This window comes from Balaenoptera ricei, chromosome 10 (genome assembly GCF_028023285.1).
Source record: "Balaenoptera ricei isolate mBalRic1 chromosome 10, mBalRic1.hap2, whole genome shotgun sequence".
Lineage (NCBI taxonomy): Eukaryota > Metazoa > Chordata > Mammalia > Artiodactyla > Balaenopteridae > Balaenoptera > Balaenoptera ricei.
In genome coordinates, this window is record NC_082648.1 from 91,913,717 (window position 1) to 91,931,628 (window position 17,912).

General features: G+C 47.1%; 1 protein-coding gene across 2 annotated transcripts in view; it reads right to left on the reverse strand.

Moving 5' to 3' along the window:
• Window positions 1-2,282: 2,282 nt before the first annotated feature.
• SYN3 (synapsin III) overlaps window positions 2,283-17,912 on the reverse strand; it is a 447,953-nt gene continuing 432,323 nt past the window's right edge. The window contains exons 11-15 of one of the 2 annotated variants that reach the window (XR_009505225.1): window positions 14,784-14,918; window positions 13,801-13,888; window positions 8,519-8,807; window positions 4,860-5,297; window positions 2,283-4,284 (exon numbers count right to left, since the gene is read on the reverse strand). Coding sequence is in view for 1 of the 2 variants with exons in the window: in XM_059934822.1 (XP_059790805.1) it covers window positions 5,165-5,297; window positions 8,519-8,807; window positions 13,801-13,888; window positions 14,784-14,918 (645 nt within the window). In the remaining variant the exon portion in view is untranslated. Of the gene's footprint in view, window positions 5,298-8,518; window positions 8,808-13,800; window positions 13,889-14,783; window positions 14,919-17,912 lie in introns of both variants that reach the window. The other variant, XM_059934822.1, reaches the window with a different exon arrangement.

Below are 17,912 nucleotides of genomic sequence, written 5' to 3' on the forward strand. Positions count from 1 at the left end.
GTTGCCCACTCCTTATGAGAATCTAATGCCTGATGATCTGAGGTGGAGATGAGGCGGTGATGCTAGAGCTGGGGAGCGGCTGCAAATACAGATTATCATTAGCAGAGAGGTTTGCCTGCACAGAGACCATAATGAGTCAATTGCTTGCAGACTCATATCAAAACCCTATCAGTGAGTGGCAAGTGAAAACAAGCTCAGGGCTCCCACTGAGTCTGCATTATGGTGAGTTGTATAATTATTTCATTATACATTACAATGTAATAATAATAAAGTGCACAATAAATGTAATGGCTTGAATCATCCTGAAACCATCCCCCCTCTCCCCTGGTCTGTGGAAAAATTGTCTTCCATGAAACCGGTCCCTGGCGCTAAAATGGTTGGGGACTGCTGGTGTAGAATGCTGTGTAAGATGCACTCCACATCACTGGCTTGTAGCCTTAGTGATTTTCTCCCCGCCACCCCCTCAATCCCGGCCATTTATAAATGAGAGCTCTGGTTTGGCATAGCTGGAAATCAAATCATGGGAGGTATCCTCTCTTAACAATGTAAGAGTTTGTGATTCCCTATGTACAAACAGTTGAAGTCTGTCCTCTCTCACTCTGGCTTGCCTCTCTCCAATTCCTGAGATCACTGTTTAGCTTAGTATCTCTGTAATTCCTACACTCTCCCTCTGCTCCCTATACTTGGGGCCCTGAGCCAAGGCTTGTCTTTCTCCTACCCTGGGCAGTAGCTGCCAAATTACAGAGCCTCAGGGAGGACCCAGGCAGGTCCCAGTTCTCCACTGTGCTGTGAGTGTGGTTAATACTCCTTTGGATAGCCTCCAGTTGACTGTAGAAGATGTGGAGAAGATCAGACACGGGAAGTACTAGTTAGGTCATGTGACATAAGGTTTCCTCTTAACCAACTTAATGGCTCTCTTGGGATTCCCCAATAGGTTATAGCACTTAAGTTTCTGCTATCCCATAGCAAAACAGGTAAAATGTTAATTGAGAGGCAAGGAAATGTTAACTTGCTTCTACTCTAAACTCAACAAAAGACCATAGAGCAGATACTTAAAATATGGAGAGTTTGGAAATTGGAATTAAAGCGGGAGGACCAAGCAGAATAGAGATAATGAAACGTATTTAGGATTTTAAAGAATTCTCTCTCTCTCATACACACACACACACACACACACACAATTGTAAGAGGAATGTTTAGTTTTACATTGGTTTTATCTTAAAGAAATAATACACTAAAATTTCAAAAAATTTTCCATCTTTTCCTCTTGGCCTCCCAGTTGAGAGGGTTATAAACACAATCTAAAAGTCTCATCTCTTGGGGCTGCATATTTTGTCTGTGGAAACACAAGGGAGCCTCTGTGCCCTTTATGCATTGTGTTTGGTTAATGGACTGGTTTGACTTGTTTGTCACCCAACCTTGCAATTTGTCTCCAACCAAACCAAAAGTGCCACCTTCTATTAGAGTCTAAATATTAGACTGAAATGGAATTTAATCCATGACTGCTCTGGAATCAAGGACAGCTTTTGACACTTAGGGGGGAGAGTAAGCAACCAGCCTGCTTGTTCTCTTGGGTAAAGAAAACCATGCGATGCATGTGCAAGTGCTCTTAGGCTCTGAGCTATTCCTCCAGCATAATTAAGTTACTGCTTGTATCTGCGAGGCTGACTTAACTCGCTTACACTGGGACTCTAACTTGCATCCTTTCACAGATTCTAAACACATAAAACCAAATGAGCCACCGACTTGTTCTATGAAGTTGAATGAGGCACTGGGAGGGGCAGGGTTCTGAAAGAACACTGTGTGCCTGCAGGATGGCTCGAGCTGGGCTCTGCTGTGGTCCGCTGTGTGGTGTGTCGTCTGGATGGGACCCCTGGGTCTTTGCTGGACAAGCTTTCGTATTGTCCTGGTCTGCTCGCTGCACCTCCTGGCTGATGCTGACAATGGCACCTGGTCCCTTCAGCGCCCAGCCTCGGTGGCCCTGCAGTCAACTCACCTGTATGGGCCACGCTCACCACGGGGGAGGTCTCAGCCCTCTGCTCTGCTTGCTCCTGTAGGTTAAAAAACGGCCACAGATTCTCTTCAGCTTCTTATTAATCTCTCTGTCGGTTTGATTCTCTTCCTGGGCAAGTGAATTCCTTACATTGATAATCTTAGAAAAACAGCCTTTTTCTTCTCTCTTAACGTTTTGTTTACATTTTGTTAATTTCATAGTTTTCTAGGAGGGCCAACCTAACACACATCCTGCACACCATCTGTGTGCCGAACAAGGCGTGCGCTGTGCTGTGCCCACGTAGCTCGTTCACGAGATGCCGGCACCAGCTTGCTTTCCCCTCGAGCTCCTTCCACTGCAAATTCAGATGAGAACTTCCAGAAGGTAGTTGAAGTTCAGGCTCATGGGATTTGCTACTGTATTTGTTACCATGGGAATGAAGGCCTATAACCCCTGAAATTCTGGAATGGTAGAACTGCCCCATCAGCAGGGACTGAACGAGGGGGCAGTGTGCTAATGATGAAGAGGACACAGAGGATTAATGCAAGAGAAAGGATACGTAGATTCCAGTATCCCTCGAAAGCTGATTTGACAATTAGATGACAGTACCCTTTTATCATGCTGTTAGGAGGAAGATCTGGAAGAAGATATTTTCTCCGGCTGGTGGAGGTGTCCACTGAGGCTGCATTTGAAATTCTCTATTCATTGTGCTACATGTCAGCACAAACCAAATGGATCTTTGTCATGTTTCAGCCTCACCAAGTCAGCTTGGAGGGAAAACGCTAGTCTTTCTTTGGGCCAAGGTTGTGAAACAAAGCAAAAAATAACAAACACAACCTTTCAGACCCTCTACAGAGTGACTCCCCTCCCCCTTTCATTTTGTTCTTTCCCATTAAAAAATATCACAATTATTAAAGGTTAAATGTTTGGAGGGAATATGTGCTAGCCTACGTGAGAAAACAGTCCATTTCGGGGATCAACGGTCTCCAAAGGACCATTCTTGGTCTCTATACTCATACACAGACTGATGGGAAAATTTATTTCAATGTGTTGGTTATAAACTTGTCTCATGTCAGGGAATCTTCTGTGCATGGCTATAAAAACAAGGATGCCTGGCCTGAGAAATGAGTTTGATATTCTACTGGAGTATCTGGGAAACATGGTTTGAATGTTGGGATGTTTTTAGGGACAAGGGACAGAATATGGGAGAGTGGGAAAATTTAAGCCATGTAATCATTGTTTATGGAGCCACTAGTTTTGCTCACCAAAGGAGTGGGCCCTGGCTGTGATGCTTCCACACCAGTACTGTTTCTCACACAGCAGCTTTCCCACACAGCTCAGGGCAGGGCTGCTGGTCTAACTTCAATGTGCATTCAAAATACTTAGGGAGATTGACAAAGATACAGGTTCTGGGCCTTATGACCAGAAATTCTGAATCCTTTGGTCTGAAATGAAGCTAGCTATGCACATGGCCATGTCCCACGCTTTGAGAAACTTTGTCTAGCCTATCACCACTTTGTTGTGTATTTTGGGCTGTGTTTTATTACTAAGTGAGAATTGGGTGAGATAGTTTGATTTCTTCTTCCAATCTTAATTTCCCGTGTAGAAGAGTGACGATTGCCTCACGTATTTCCTGTGTTCTCAATCTTCTAAAAAACGTGGCTTTGTGGTGTTACATCCTGCCCGACAGTTTTCTGCACTCTTTTATTCAGAATGCAGCTCCAGGCCAAGGACATTTTCATTTTTGCCTCCCTCTCCCCCTTCCCTATGAACAGTGAGGGGAAGACGTGTCTCAAGTTGCAAAGTGGGCTGTAAGGGGATAGCATGGCTATGTTGGATTATCCTCGGCTCTTTGGAACCAGGAGGCTGGTCCGGCACCTACCATGTTTCTAGCACCAGGTGCTTGGAGATTTGGGACACCCCTGCACCCCATCTAATCATGAGAGGAGTCTGATGTAGGAGAAAGCATTGGGAAGGGAGTCAGGGTTACATTTTCCAGCTCTGCAGTTAACTTGTTTAGTCAAATAAGTGTGGGTTAAACAAAGTTAAAGCTAATTTCTTTACTGCAGGAATTCCAAGGGCCTTTGATATGTACTATCAATCTCAGAAAACAAACAAACAAAAAACAGTGTTTCCTAAACACGTTTGACCAGTGAACCCTTTTATAACTGAGTAACCTACCAGTGCCTTGCTGTACACTGTCTGCAAAACGCCAAGCTAGAAGTTACCATCATCGCACTTTCTGATCCTGTGTCATCCATCCGCTCGTTGTCTCTGGTTCCTTGTATATCCTTGAGGAGAAAACAACATTCCTGGTGGGAATTCAGAGACCAAATGGTGGTGTAACACAGAATGGGTGGAGAGGCCCTAACCTAACTCCTTCCTTGGGAAGTGGAGGGCATGTTCCCCCTCTGGGAACTAGTGATGATTCCTAAAAGAACCCGTGGTCTGCTCTTGGCTGTCCAATTTAGGATAGCACTCTGGGCACGAGCGGCACTGTAAAGTCTCCCCTCTGTTTCTGTTGTGTTCTGAAAGGCCCCACATGTCACACAGGCTCTGAATTCTTTCCATGGTCCTCAAGATCCACTGGTGGCCGGTGTAATGGGGCCTTTGCCTGTCTGGTGTGCAGGGCCATCTCTTGAGCTTGGATGGGACTTGCAAGGGTAGGTGGTAGGTTCCCCTGGCTGTGCTTTTCTCCTTTTGTTTGCAAAACACTGTCAAAAGGTTATTGCCTCCTACATTGCTGAGGTCTGACTTCAGCGTCTGCATTTGATGGAGGTGGGGCAAGGCTCAGAGGGGGCCCTTCCCAAAGGCAAGCAAAACACTAACAAGAAATGTCAAAACTAGCCACACACAGACATCTCACTTGGTTATCTGAGGCAGGGAAGCAAGCATCTGGGTAGGAAGGTTGATGTGATGCCTGTCTTTAAGGCCCGTTTTGAGGAACCTGGAGGCTCTCAAAGGCCCATCCCTCAGTCGGGCAATGCTGGAACGTCATGGCAAAGGAAAGTGGGAACACATGTAGATACTCAGTTCCTGGATCAAAGGCATTTGGAAAGTATATTCTCAGGCCCTCCATTCTATTCCCGTCAGGAACCAAGGCTGAGATGGAGGATGGGGCAGGAGAGGAGGGGAGTGTAACGGGGCACCTCCCTCCCGGCCTGGACAGGGTTAGTCAGAGAACAGGCTGGCGAAAGACTTCCTCAGGTTGCGGATGGTCTCGGCCTTGGCCTCGTCTTCACTGGGGGTCCCACGCTGGGAGGCGTCAGACGTGCTGAGGCTGTTAGTCAGGGACTGGGATTTGCTGAAACAGAAAGGCAAGGGGGTTGGGGGCGACCAGGCTGGGCTCCCCAGGAAGTGAGTCCTGGGGCTTGCCTGGAAGCCAGCTGGGTGAGCCCCATCACCACAAGGACAGTGAGACCAGAAGCAAGGCATCCCCGCCCTTACACGACGCTGAGTACACCACACACGCAGTTAACCTGCAAGGTGGCTACTGGTATCCTTCTTTTTTAGGTACAGAAATTGGGGCTTGCAGCAAGTAACAGGGGAGCATCCAAGGCTCACACTCTTTTCAAAAAACCAGGCTGCTCAGATGGCAGGCGTGACTAGAGCGCAGCTTGACCACTCTCCTGCCTCTGTGTACAAACCCACTTGGTAAACTGTAAAGGGCTGTATCAACGGGTTATGGTTGTTCCTCCTATACTTTCTAGTGCTAGTTTGGGAATCAGGAGGTCTGTATTGCAGACCCTCTCTGCCATTTGGCCCCTCTAGCTGTGGGCAAGTAACTCACTGCTCGGGACCTCCGTTCCCTCATCGGCGAAATGGAGGGTCGGTCTAGCCCACCCTCAGGTCTCTTCTAGCTCTGAGACTCCGGGCTTCAATTCCAACTCTTCTTGGAAGCGCTTATTGCCGATTCCAGCCCGTTTTGGAATTCTCACGGTGCCTACTGTTTGAACAACAGTGTTTGACCCTGTGTGCCAGCCTAATGCTAGGTGACAGGTTGGAGAGATGAATGAGATTCAGGCCCTGCCCTCAAGGGGCTCACAGTCTAGTGGGGGTGAAAGACATAGGAAGAGATCCCCACTTGGTCTTGTCATCACATTAAACAAAATCTTCTTCAAAGCAGAGACTATCTTTTACCCCTTGCTTATTCCCCCCGGGGTGTTATCCAGGACTAAGTTCAGAGTAGGCATTTGATAAATACCTGCTGAGTTGAATTGACCCAAATAATACTTTAGAGCAACAACCCAGGAGATTTAAATGTTTTTAGCTAGATGACTATTGAGGTTAGTGTCCAAACCTGGCTTAAGTCCCAAAGCCCTCGTCTGTCCTGTGATTAGCTGGGCTGTATCTTTTCACGTGTGAGAGGCTGTCACAGATACACCCGTATGGAGCCAGCTGCGTTCTGGCTGGCTAGAAGCACTAACTGTGCAAAAACTCATTTTAATCCTTACAATAACCCTGTGGTGTGAGTACTATTGTCCCCATTTTGCATGGGAGGAAGTTTAAGCACAGAGAGATTAGGTAACTTTTCTGAGGTCATGCAGCTTTCAAGTGGCAGAGCTGACGTTGAACCCAGGTGGTCTGACTCTAAAGTCTGTGCCGTCAACCTCTATGCCTATTGCTGGAGGACCACTTGCTAATTTTATCAAACTAAAAATGCATTTGTCCTTTGATCCAGTAATACCATTTCAGGTATTTTCTATACAGCTGATCCTGCATGTAAAAGAAACAGCATGTTTTCAAGGCTATTCACTGCAACCTTCTTTGTAAGAGCATACCACATTTCCATTTAGGGTGGATTAGCTGGATAAATTGTAGTATAACTATATAGTGGAATACTATATAGCTGTGAAAAGGAGAAAATGTCAATGAACTGAGTGGAAGAGCTCCAGGATTTACTGTTAAATGTAAAAGCAAGGAGCAAAATTGTGTGGACAGTGAATAATGCTGGTTGTGTAAATAAGTGGGAGGAGGGAATCAGAACATGTATTTCTGTATTTGCATAAGGAAACACTGGAGGAACACACAAGGAACTAACAAAAACGGTTACCTCTGGGGAGCAGGGGGCAGGAAAGCATTGGATAGGAATGAGATGGGAGCAAGATTTTTTTCAGTAAAAACTACATCTTTTAGATCTTTGAACCATGTGAATGTATTACCTATTCAGAAAAATTATGGTTAGCATGACTCATGGGCTGGATGTCCTGTGTTCAATCCTAGTTCTTCTACTTCCTCACAGTGGAAACTTTGGCAAATTATTAATCTCTTTCTCTGTTTACTCATCTGTAAAATGGGGATAATAATTGTTATTAACTCCTAAGCTTGTGGGACTCAAAAAAACAAACCAACTAGGTAAAGTGCTTGGTACATAGTAAGTAGATAATAGACGCTAGCAGTGAAACGATGATTATTAATATTAGTATTTGGAGTTGAAGGAAGGGAGACGCTTTCCAAAGAAAACACATTTAGGGTCTCTCTTTCTGACCTCAAACCAAGAGACGGGCTTGAGTGGAAACAGGAACGAGGATGTATGTGTGCACTGGGATGGATCTTTACAAAGTGGTGGCAACCCTCCTTCCCGTCCCCATCACCTAGTCTTTCACAATGCGACTCTGCAGGTCCTCCTATCAAGAGTTTACTTCCCCACCTCTTTCATCTGGGCTTGACCATGTGACTTGTTTTTACCAAAAGCGTGTGATGTGATGAAATGACATTATGCGGCGTCTTCTAAGGCTGGACCTCGAGAGGCCTTGAAGCTCCTACTTTTGCCCTTTTGGAATGTAATCCTACCATGTGAGGAAGCTGGGCCCAGCCTGCTGGAGGATGAGGCCCAAGGGGAGAGAGAGGCTCAGCTGACAGGCAACACCAACAACCAGATGTGTGCAGGAGGCCCTCTTGGACCATCCAGCCCCAGGTAAGCTGCCAGATAACTACAGTCATATGAGTGATCCCAGGAGAGTAGGGTTGCTAGATTTAGTAAGCAAAAATACAGGACACCCAGTTAAATTTGAAATTCAGATTAAAAACAATTACTTTTTGAGTATAAGTATATCCCATGTAACATTTGAGGACATACTTATGCTCAAAATTATTCACTGTTTATCTGAAATTCAAATCTAACTGGGCATCCTATATTTTATCTGGCAACTCTACAGGAGAGACCAGCAGAAGATCCTCCCAGCTGAGCCAAACTCAGAACAAATTGCTAAACCAAAAAATTATGAACAAAGAAAATGGTTGTTTTCTTAAGCCACTAAGTTTCAGGGTGATTTGTTATGCAGCAAGAGATAACTGATGCATGTATACATGGAATATCACAGTGGGACCTAATCTATCCTCTCACCTTTCTGGGCCCTGCCTGCCATCCCGGTTCCATCCTCTGGGCTTCCTTCTACCCATTTAAAGTCTGGGTGAGGCCTTGGTGGGTCTTCCTCTGTCTCCGAGTCCCTGACCCTGAGCCAGCCCAGCTCTGTCCACACCCCAAGTCCACCCTATGCCCTTCCCAGTTCCCAAAGCACTTACTTGAGATGGGGGTGGGGTGTTGCTGGTTTCTTGGACTCTTCACCCTGTTGGGAGGTGCTGCGGCCCTGCAGGGGGGGCCGGGGCTGTGAGGTAAGGGTGGTGCCTGGCTTGACCTGGTTTGGAGAGCTGCCTCCAGATGTGCGGGATAGCTGTGGAGAGCCTGGTGACCTCTGCTGCTGTGGAGATCCAGATGAGGGGCTCAGGGGTTGCTGGCCTTGCGGGGAGAGCCTCTGTTGCGAGGGGCTTCCAGATCTCGGGGGCTGAGGAGACTGAGCTTGGCGAGGGCCCCCTACAGGGAGAAAAAAAATTATTACATTCAAATTTTTTTAGGATAAATATGGCTGTGCACAAGTGTCGCTTCAGGGATGTTCATTACAGTGTTTTTCATTTTTTTTTTAAGGTTTTTTGATGTGGCCCATTTTTTAAGTCTTTATTGAATTTGTGACAATAATTGCTTCTGCTTTATGTTTTGGTTTTTTGGCCACGAGGCATGTGGGATCTTAGTTCCCCGACCAGGGATTGAACCCGCACCCCCTACTTTGGAAGGCGAAGTCTTAATCGCTGGACCGCCAGGGAAGTCCCTACAGTGTTTTTCGTAACAGTGAAAAACTGAAAACAATACAAATGCCTAACTGTAGGGGAACTGACTAGGAACATTAAGATAAATTCATATAACGGAATATGCTATGGTCATCACGTATGACGTGGCAGAATAATATTAAATGACATGGGATGTTGTTGATAAGCAGCTTATAAAACAGTATTTGCAGTTTAATTCCATTTTGGCATGTATATATATAAAGTTATGTAAAAAAGAAAGACTGTAAGGTTATACATTAAAACCAGTGTGTCTCAAACTTTAATGGCATATGAATCACCACTCATCTTGTCAAAATAAAGATTCCGATACAGTAGGTCCTGAGCGGTGTTATGAACCAGATTGTGTCCCTTCACAAAATTCATATGGTGGAGTCCTAACCCCTGGTGTGACTGTATTTGGAAATGGGGCCTTAAAGGAGGCAACTATTGTTAAATGATGTCATAAAGGTGGGCCCTAATCCAATAGGACTGGTGTCCTTATGAGAAGAGAGAGAGAGACCAGGGACCTGCACACACAGAGGAAAGGCCACGTGAAGACACAGTGAGAAGGTGTGGTCTGCAAGCCCTGGGGAGAAGTTTCAACCCTGCTGGCACCTTGATCTTGGACTTCCAGCCTCCAGAACCATGAGAAAATAAAGGTCTGTTGATGAAGCCACTCAGTCTGTGGTATTTTGTTATGGCAACACGGATGGGGTCTACGTTACTAACAAGCTCTCAGGTGATGCTTCTGCTTTCCATGCTTCGAGTAATGAGGCACTGAGCAATGATTTTAAAAGTGGTGGGATGATGAGGGACTTAAATTCTCTTCCTTTTGCTCACTGATGTTTTCCACACTGAAGATGTATTACTTTTGAAACAATGAAAATAATTATCCCTTACTTTTGGATAGCTCTCTAATCTTTTCTAAGAACTTTCAAAAGCAATATATCATTTGATCTAGAGAGAGGCCGGTAGGGAAGATACCATTCTTCTCATCAGGTTGAAGTGGAAACAGCCTCATTAAGGTTTCATAACTAGAAGGGGTAACCACGGAAAGCCCACAGAGGAGCTTGGCTTCACCCTGTTGCTGCACAGAGCATATAGGCGTTCACTTACAAGCGAAAGGACATTTTAGCCTCCCAGAAATGACTTTGAGTGGAATTCCAAGGCTCCAAGCAAGCAAGGTGCACTCTCCTCACCCTTGAACCCAGGTGTCAGGACTGCTGATTGTGAAATGCATCTTGGCAAAGCAGACTAGCTGCCTGCTGCTCTCCATCCCAGGATACAGCGGCTCCTGGGAAGGTGGGATGCACCGCGGTGATTCTCGCCATGCTTTGTTGAGAGGATGGGAGACTGAGAGTTTAAAAAGGGCTGGAGCTCAACTCTGAGCCCTTTCATAATGTGGCTTCCACTTGTGTGAGCTCCCCAGGTCTCTATTGTGTCCTCTCTATCATGTCCCGGCCTTGGGCTAGGCACCCTCGCAGCTTGTGGGTTAGGCATTATTATCATCCCCATGTTACAAAGAAACTCAGTCCCAGATATACTGCGACTTGCTTAAAAAGTGTCACTTCTAGTAAGGGGAAGAGCCTAGACTCAAACCTAGATCTCTCTGACTCAAAGCTCTGTTTTCTTTTGTTTCCCTTTTCTCCTTTCTTTACTGTACCACACAGGGCAGCACCTTTGTGCAAATTAAGAAAAAGGTGCTTTCCCCCAGTGGTGGCCGCTCTGAGCCCGGAGCAAAGGGGGCAAGGACTAGATTTCAGCTGGCCTCCCCCCTCAGACTGTCTCACTTGGGCCCTGTGTGGAGGGCATGACCTGCATGTCTGGTGGCCCTGACACCATACAGGTACCAGAGCCCCAGGTCCTTGCCATTAACCTGCCATGTGACTGTGGGTGCGTCACTTCTCCTCTCCGGGCCCTTGTTTGGAAATGAGGTCGTTGGACTAGACGTCAAACAACCCTCCACATTTGAACATCTTTGTGAGCTTGTGCAACACTTGTGCAACACTTTCCAGGTTGGACTGAACTGCAGCTCCAGTCTAGCAACTGACTGCACACGGCTTGATTCATGACTATATGTCCCAGTAAATTGGAGCACCCAGTGATCGCAAAACTCAAACACCTATAGGGCCAGGCAGATACATAAATAAATAAAGCAGGAGAGTGTCAGAAAAATCACGTGGCTTTAAAAAATTTTCCCACTTGAGATACACGGTTCAGAGACTTATCTCTTTAAAGAGGTGCAAGCATAAAGAAAATGGCAATTGACACTGTGTCACTGTGGAAGTGACACTAGCGAGGAAGGAGTAGGGCCTGAGGCAAACGGAGGAGTCCTTGCCCTGTCAGTGGACATTTGCTACGTAGCAAGCAGGCCCACTGTTTCTAGAGCTCCTGCTCTATGAAGAGAAGCTGGAAATCTAGATGTTTATGTAAAAGCTTCTGATTTTTAAATGTTGGTTTACTTTTTTGTTTTTTAAACCCATTGTAGGTCCAAAAAAACATGTTTTCTAGTTTTATCTTAAATCCCCCCCCCCCCGCCGCCCCACCTCTCCACACTCTGCTCCTCGAGACTGATAATATCTTGGAAAATCTGGATACTCATTCATTCATTTATTAACTATTCGTTCAGTCCCTATCATACAGGTGGGATTCATCAAGAGACACTAATTTCTTTCAGCTTCTCGGCAAAGCAACAAATTTAGTATTTTTTGTTTGAGCACATACAGAAAAAAAATTAAATGTAGAAAGTATTTGCCTTAGCCCAGGATTGGTGCTAAAAGATGATGAGCTTCCTTAAAAGAGACCTTCACTTTTACTGAGTTGAAAGTGAGTAGTGAGTTCAAAAAACAAGTTAATAATGTGATCTTGTTATTTTGGGAACTCAATGAAAGCACTGTGTTTTAATTAGCCTTGTTATTTTTAATCTGAATGTTAATTCAATGAGCATTTTCTTTAATTATCCTAATTGGTTTTAAATTGATTGTTTTTCAACTCACTAAACGTGTGTTTAGCCTCATGTCGCTTAAAATATCTCTTTATCGAGTGTGTCTCTACTCTGGGCCGGAGAGGAAACCAGAATACAGTAGCTCTCTGTTTTAAAAGTACTCGGTTCAAATGTGGTTGAAAAAGTAAGTCCTGGGGCAGAGTGAGAAAGGCCAGGGTAGGGCAGAGGCACAGTCAGAGCCTGGCAGGGTGATGAATAAGCTGTTTTTGAACATTTATAATTATAGAATTATCACCAGGCAGGAGGGCAGTGGGGCTGCTTTAGTTATAAGGATTGTTATGATAACAACCATTAAGGACAACATGTATATTATAATTGTTAGTAAGACACAAAATATTAATAGTGAGTTTTTAATAGTAAAGGTCATATAAACAGTTATTAACAGTATATTAGTAGTAGTAAGAGCTAGAACCTACTAAGCACTACCTCCACGCCGGGACACCTTGCTAACTGCTTCACCTGCATTATCTCACGGGAAGCTTCCCATTACTAACGGGGCAGCTGTCATTTCCTCCTTTATCACTGGGGGAACTGAGGCTCCGAGAAGTGATGTAACTTGCCTAAGTCTGCCAGGGTACTGAGACATGGAAGTGGATTCAAATAGGTGTTTATCTGCCTGAAGAAGAAGCCAGTGTTCTTTGGTACACAGTTATGTGAGTCATGCAATTTCCCTTTTCTTAAATGCTTTCTGCTTTTCCAAGAAGAGAAGCACAGACAAGAAAGATGAATGGGGTGCTTTATCTAAGACCTTTTGAAGAAGAAGCCATTTAGTGCCCAAGGCCGATCTTCCCAAGAAGCAATGTATCCGTTACTTTGATAAAAGCGACTGGGAAGGCCACAGTGTGATAGTAATGTTTCTTTCTGATGAGTCTTAAAGCAGATCCTTAAAAGATCGACGTGAAAATGCCTGGCCTGGCTTCTTGGTGCGAAGCGGTCCTGAGGCTCCAAGCTGGCACTAGAGCAGTGAGTGTGCCCGGGAAGCTCTGACTGCGGGAGAGGACATGGGCTGACTTTCTCCCCAGGTCTGAGCGTGAGAATACCGGAGCAGCTGGCAGCCTGAGAGAAGGGTAGTTATTGCCACGATTTCTTTTCATCTTGTCAGCAATAGTTCATCCATTCTCTAATAAATGGTGGCATTTACATAGTAATGCTGGGATATTTTTTGAGGAAGAATTCCAATCGACAAGGTTCTGTATAACGTTCCGTTTTTCTTTCTTTCTCACTCTAGCTGGTTGGCTCATAAATCTATAATCAGGCACTGCTAGCGGCTAGGAAACAGACCATTTCTAGAAGATCTGAAAGGCCAGACCTGTAAACCTGCCATTTTCTTGTGCTTCCTTGGACGAAGCCTCAACACCCATCTCGGTAAAAAGGAAATACTGTTGTTTTCACTGTTGACAAGTTGGGAGGCTGAAAATGAGAAAACAAATGGGAAAGTCCCTAGCACAGTGCCTGGCACATATTAGGTACTTAATACATTTACTGTCTGTCTTCCTTTCCTCCTTTTCTGACTTTAAGGGGGTGACAAACCTCATGGTCTCTTTCATTCTGCATACAGAGCAAGGGCACATATCTGGGGATAAAGTATTAAGATGGAGTGTTCCAGAGCGCCTCTGGAAGTCATGCGTGGACCCCTCAGTGCATTCCAGCATGCTTGCTGGACGGTTTCTCTTGGTGCGTGGCTCATCGTGGGCCCTACCTTGTGTGGGGGGCCGTGGCTGAGGCTGTCCGAGCGGAGGCCCAAGCTGGGCTTGCCCGGGGGATTTCGCTGGTTTAGTCTGAGGAGCCTAGAGCAGAAGAGAAAAGAAGCCTGTTGTGATCACCACAGCCATTTACTTCCTGGGTAGGAGGGCAGGGTTTACAAACATCTGTTCACTACTGAGGTAAAACTTACATAATGTGCACAATTCTTAAGTGTACAGCACAACGAGTTTTCACAGGTGGATACACCTGTGTAACCACCAAGCAGGTCAAGACAGAACATTTCCAGCAGAGAAGCCTGCTCCGTGCCGCCTCCCAGCCAGCAGCCCCCTCGAGTATGACCGTCATTCTGACATCTGTTATCACAGGTTTGTTTTTGTGGGGAAAGGGGGAGCAGGTTTTGAGACTTGCTCTTCTAGAAAGCTGGGGGGCTAGCAAGTTCTTTGGACAATAATCTGGTAGTCCACGGTGAGGACTGCGGAAGGGAGGAGCTCTGAGGGAGCATGTCGAGGCTGGAGGATGAGGAAACGGAAGACACAATAGTCTCTATTGACTGGTGCCCTGGGAGTATACAAAGGGCATGTGTGTACACGGGCACGTGCGTGCACACACACACACACACACACACACACACACACACACACAACCGCTCCCTGCTCAGGCCCGGGATGGGGGGCACAGACGGGACAACTGGTTTCTTATGCTAATAATCTCTGCCTACAGACACCCAAAGCCCAGTTGAGACAAGGTTTTTCTCCCCAGGATGGTGAAGGGAGGAAGGGCCTCTCAGAGCCTCCCCAATTCCCCCATCAGGAGCAGGGGTACAAGCTCTGCCCCAATCCCAGCCTCACCCACACCCCATTCCTTTCTCCCCAAGTTGGTTCCTCCCTGGGAGCATCTCCTCTGGATCAGGGCACCCATTCCCAGATAGCCAGGCATTTCCCATGACTACACAGTGTCCCTTACTTCCGAGGACCTTACCCAAGGCCTCAGGGGCGAGGGCACTGTGCCCCCTGGCATCGGGAGTTGGCTCATTCTGGAGACAACGAGATCGGCCATCAGCTGTTTGTCCTCTTCCACGTGCTCTCCAATCAGGGGCATGGAGCTGTCCATCACCTGCAGGTGATGAGAGAAAGGAGTCCCGAAGGACCCTCAGGCCAGGGTAGCCGGGCAGCACATCCCGGGAGGCAGGCTCAGAGCTCATGGCAGAAGTGAACACTAGATGGCAATGCTCTCCATGCAAACACCCAGCCCAGCGCCTCCAGCTGGGAACAACCCCCGTGGAGACATCCAGTTTCCTGCAGTTCAGTCTAAATCAACTCCCTGGACTCAGTTCAATTCAGTCGACATTTGCTGGACCTCAGACATGCGACTGAGAGCTGGGAGCCTTTGCTGACCTTTTCTGCTCTTTTCTTTGGGGAGCTGGTCTCTGCCCCTCCTTTCCCACCTTGGCCCCCACCCAGGATTGGGGCTGGCCTTCTGAACTCTGGCCCAAGGTCAAGGTTTTCCACAAAGCCGGAAGCAGTGAAGGTGGGGGGCTCGATTATGACCAAAAAAATAACAAGGGTTAGAGTCGACTCAGGGCTCGGAGAGAAGAGGGAAGAGGCAAGGCCTGTTCTCCAGGGCTCTGGCAGAATAAACTCCTGGAGAGGAACTTCTACGGGGAGCAGGCTGCTTCTCAAAGGAGGCACAGTGCTTACGCTGGGAGGGGGCCTGAGAGATCATACTCGTACATCCGCTTTTCTTGCAGATGGGGAAACCGAGGCCCAGAGGTGGGAAGGGACTTGCCCGAAGTCACGTAGGCCAACGATCCAGGTGATTCCCCGGGCACGGGCAGCTGTAGATGGTCTCGAAGGGGAGCGAGGCCTTGGTGGGCCCTCTGTCTCCTCCCCAGCTGTAGGGAAATCCAGCCTGTTCACCAACCCCCCCTCCCCCCGCCCCCATCAAACGCACTGTCTCGTTCTCCCTTTTCCCAAGCTGGGGACTCACCAGGTTCTCTCTCTTGTCCAGGTCCTTGTGCATGTCATTCTCTCTGCCCACTCTCTACCTGCCTAACCCCTTTCTCATCCGTCAGGGAACATCTAGCTGGCCCTTCCTCTGGCAATCACTTTGGTCGTCCCATTGGAGAGCTTATCCCACAGGGCCATTGTCTCCTGTTGATGTGTGTCTCCCCAACCAGACGGTGAGCCCCTGGGCTGGGGATGGGCCCTGTGTCCTGTTAGACAGGTGTGCCCTCACTAAGTACCTCCTGAATGGAGGAATGAAAGGTCCCTGCAGTAAGTCCCGCTGATAACGATAAGGATACTAATAAGTGCTGTATTTCACTACTACGTGCCAGGCGCTGTTCTAAGCACTGGGTGTGGATGATCTCACACAAATCTCAGCATAGCTCTTCGAGATAGGTACCATTACTATCCTTATCATGATGGGAAAACTGAAGCCAAAGAAGTGGCAAATTCAAGGACAGATTGCTAGCAATCCTTCCGTGTCTCACCGATCCTCAAACAGCTCTCTTGTGGTAAGAACTGGGAACAGGAGACCTGGGTTCCAGGCTTCGGTTCTGCTAGGGACTTGCTGTGTGATCTTGGCATGTCACTTTTCCTCTGTGGGCCTGCTGTTTCCCTCAACTATAAACTGAGGGGTTTGGGCAGCTGCAAAGACCCTTCCAGCTGGGACTTTTAGGAGCCTGTGAGTCTAAAGCACCTACTATGGTGGGGAAGCTGAAAAGCAAACTCAAGGATATGAATGCAGATTCTATTATGGATGGTCCTGAAAACTGTCCTCAAATTGAGCTCTCTGTTGGTTATGCCTGGGTTCTTGGTATCCTGGATCCCAGTGCCCGGCACATGGACAGTCTCTCGTTCAATGTGGGCTGAGTTGAGTTATAACTGTGGAGTCTACGTGTACACAGGCCTGTCCTTTCTCTTCCTGACCCCGCCCACCCCTTTTTGTTCTGGTTTCTGTTTCCTACGTTCCCTGCAGTAGAAAACAGCCACCACAAGGAACCTGAGGTCAGAGCATTCTGGAGTCCCCATGGTGGACACAGCCAGCGGAAGTGGACACTCTGCTCTCCCCAGGGAAACGTTTTTCCAATGAGCAATGTCATTCCCTGTACAGGTCATGGAGGACAAGTTCAAGGGTCTTTCCCCTGAGTATTTCACCGTGAGGATCTTCACAAAACATGTCCCACAAATTTTATGTTCTCACCACAGAGGTGGCTGAAGAAATCAGTATTTTTGGATCCCTTCTGTCTGTTTTCTTTCCTGACTGGGGAAAAATACCTTTTATCTTTCTGGTAAAAAGCTCCCCATCTCCCTTGACCTCACTCTAAACTGAAAAGCAACGGAAACAACTCTGCAATGTTTCTGAGAGAAAAAAAAAATCTGAAAAGCCATTTCCCCCGCCCCCCTGGAACATTTTTGAGAAGTTGTCTTATTGTGTTGTGAAGTCCAAACCCACAATTTTTTTTTTTTTTTCCCAATGTGTAAGGTCTTTCATCCCTGACCCGCTGAATGTCTGGAGGCAGGGAGTCTGGGCCCACGGGCACAAATTTTTGTTTCCTAGGAGTGAAAGCTGGGGAAACTCAGATAGGCAGGAGCTCGGGGAAGGGAGCCAGGAGTCCTTCTTCTGCTGATTGCTGGTCCCCTCTCTGAAAGGAAGCTCTAGGGGCAGGGTCCCTGCTACTGCGTTCACTGCTGCATCTCCATCACCTGGCTGGGGGTCTGGTGCCCGGAATAGGAGCTCAACAGTGAATGAACGAATGGGTGAAGGAATCAATGACCACATGTGTGCCAAAGCTGAGTTCACGTGTGGTGGTCCCATGAAGAGACGCAGAGGCAGGAAGGCCAGGAAGGGTCTCAGGAGATGCAGTGCCCTAGGCGTTGGTCTGAAGGTCCCAGGCATCCTCGTTCCTCCAGGGAGCAGCCTGGGTCTGGCTTGGAAGCAAGTGTACAGGGCAGTAGTTTTGCTCCTGGCCCCTTCAATGTCCTCTGAGAAGGGGCTGCTGAGGAGGTTTCAGGTATGGTGGCTGCTGGACTTGAGGAGAGAGCTGTTTTCTAGAGCAGGATTGAACCTGCAAATATAGATGCAACTCATCCTTGGAAGCTACCT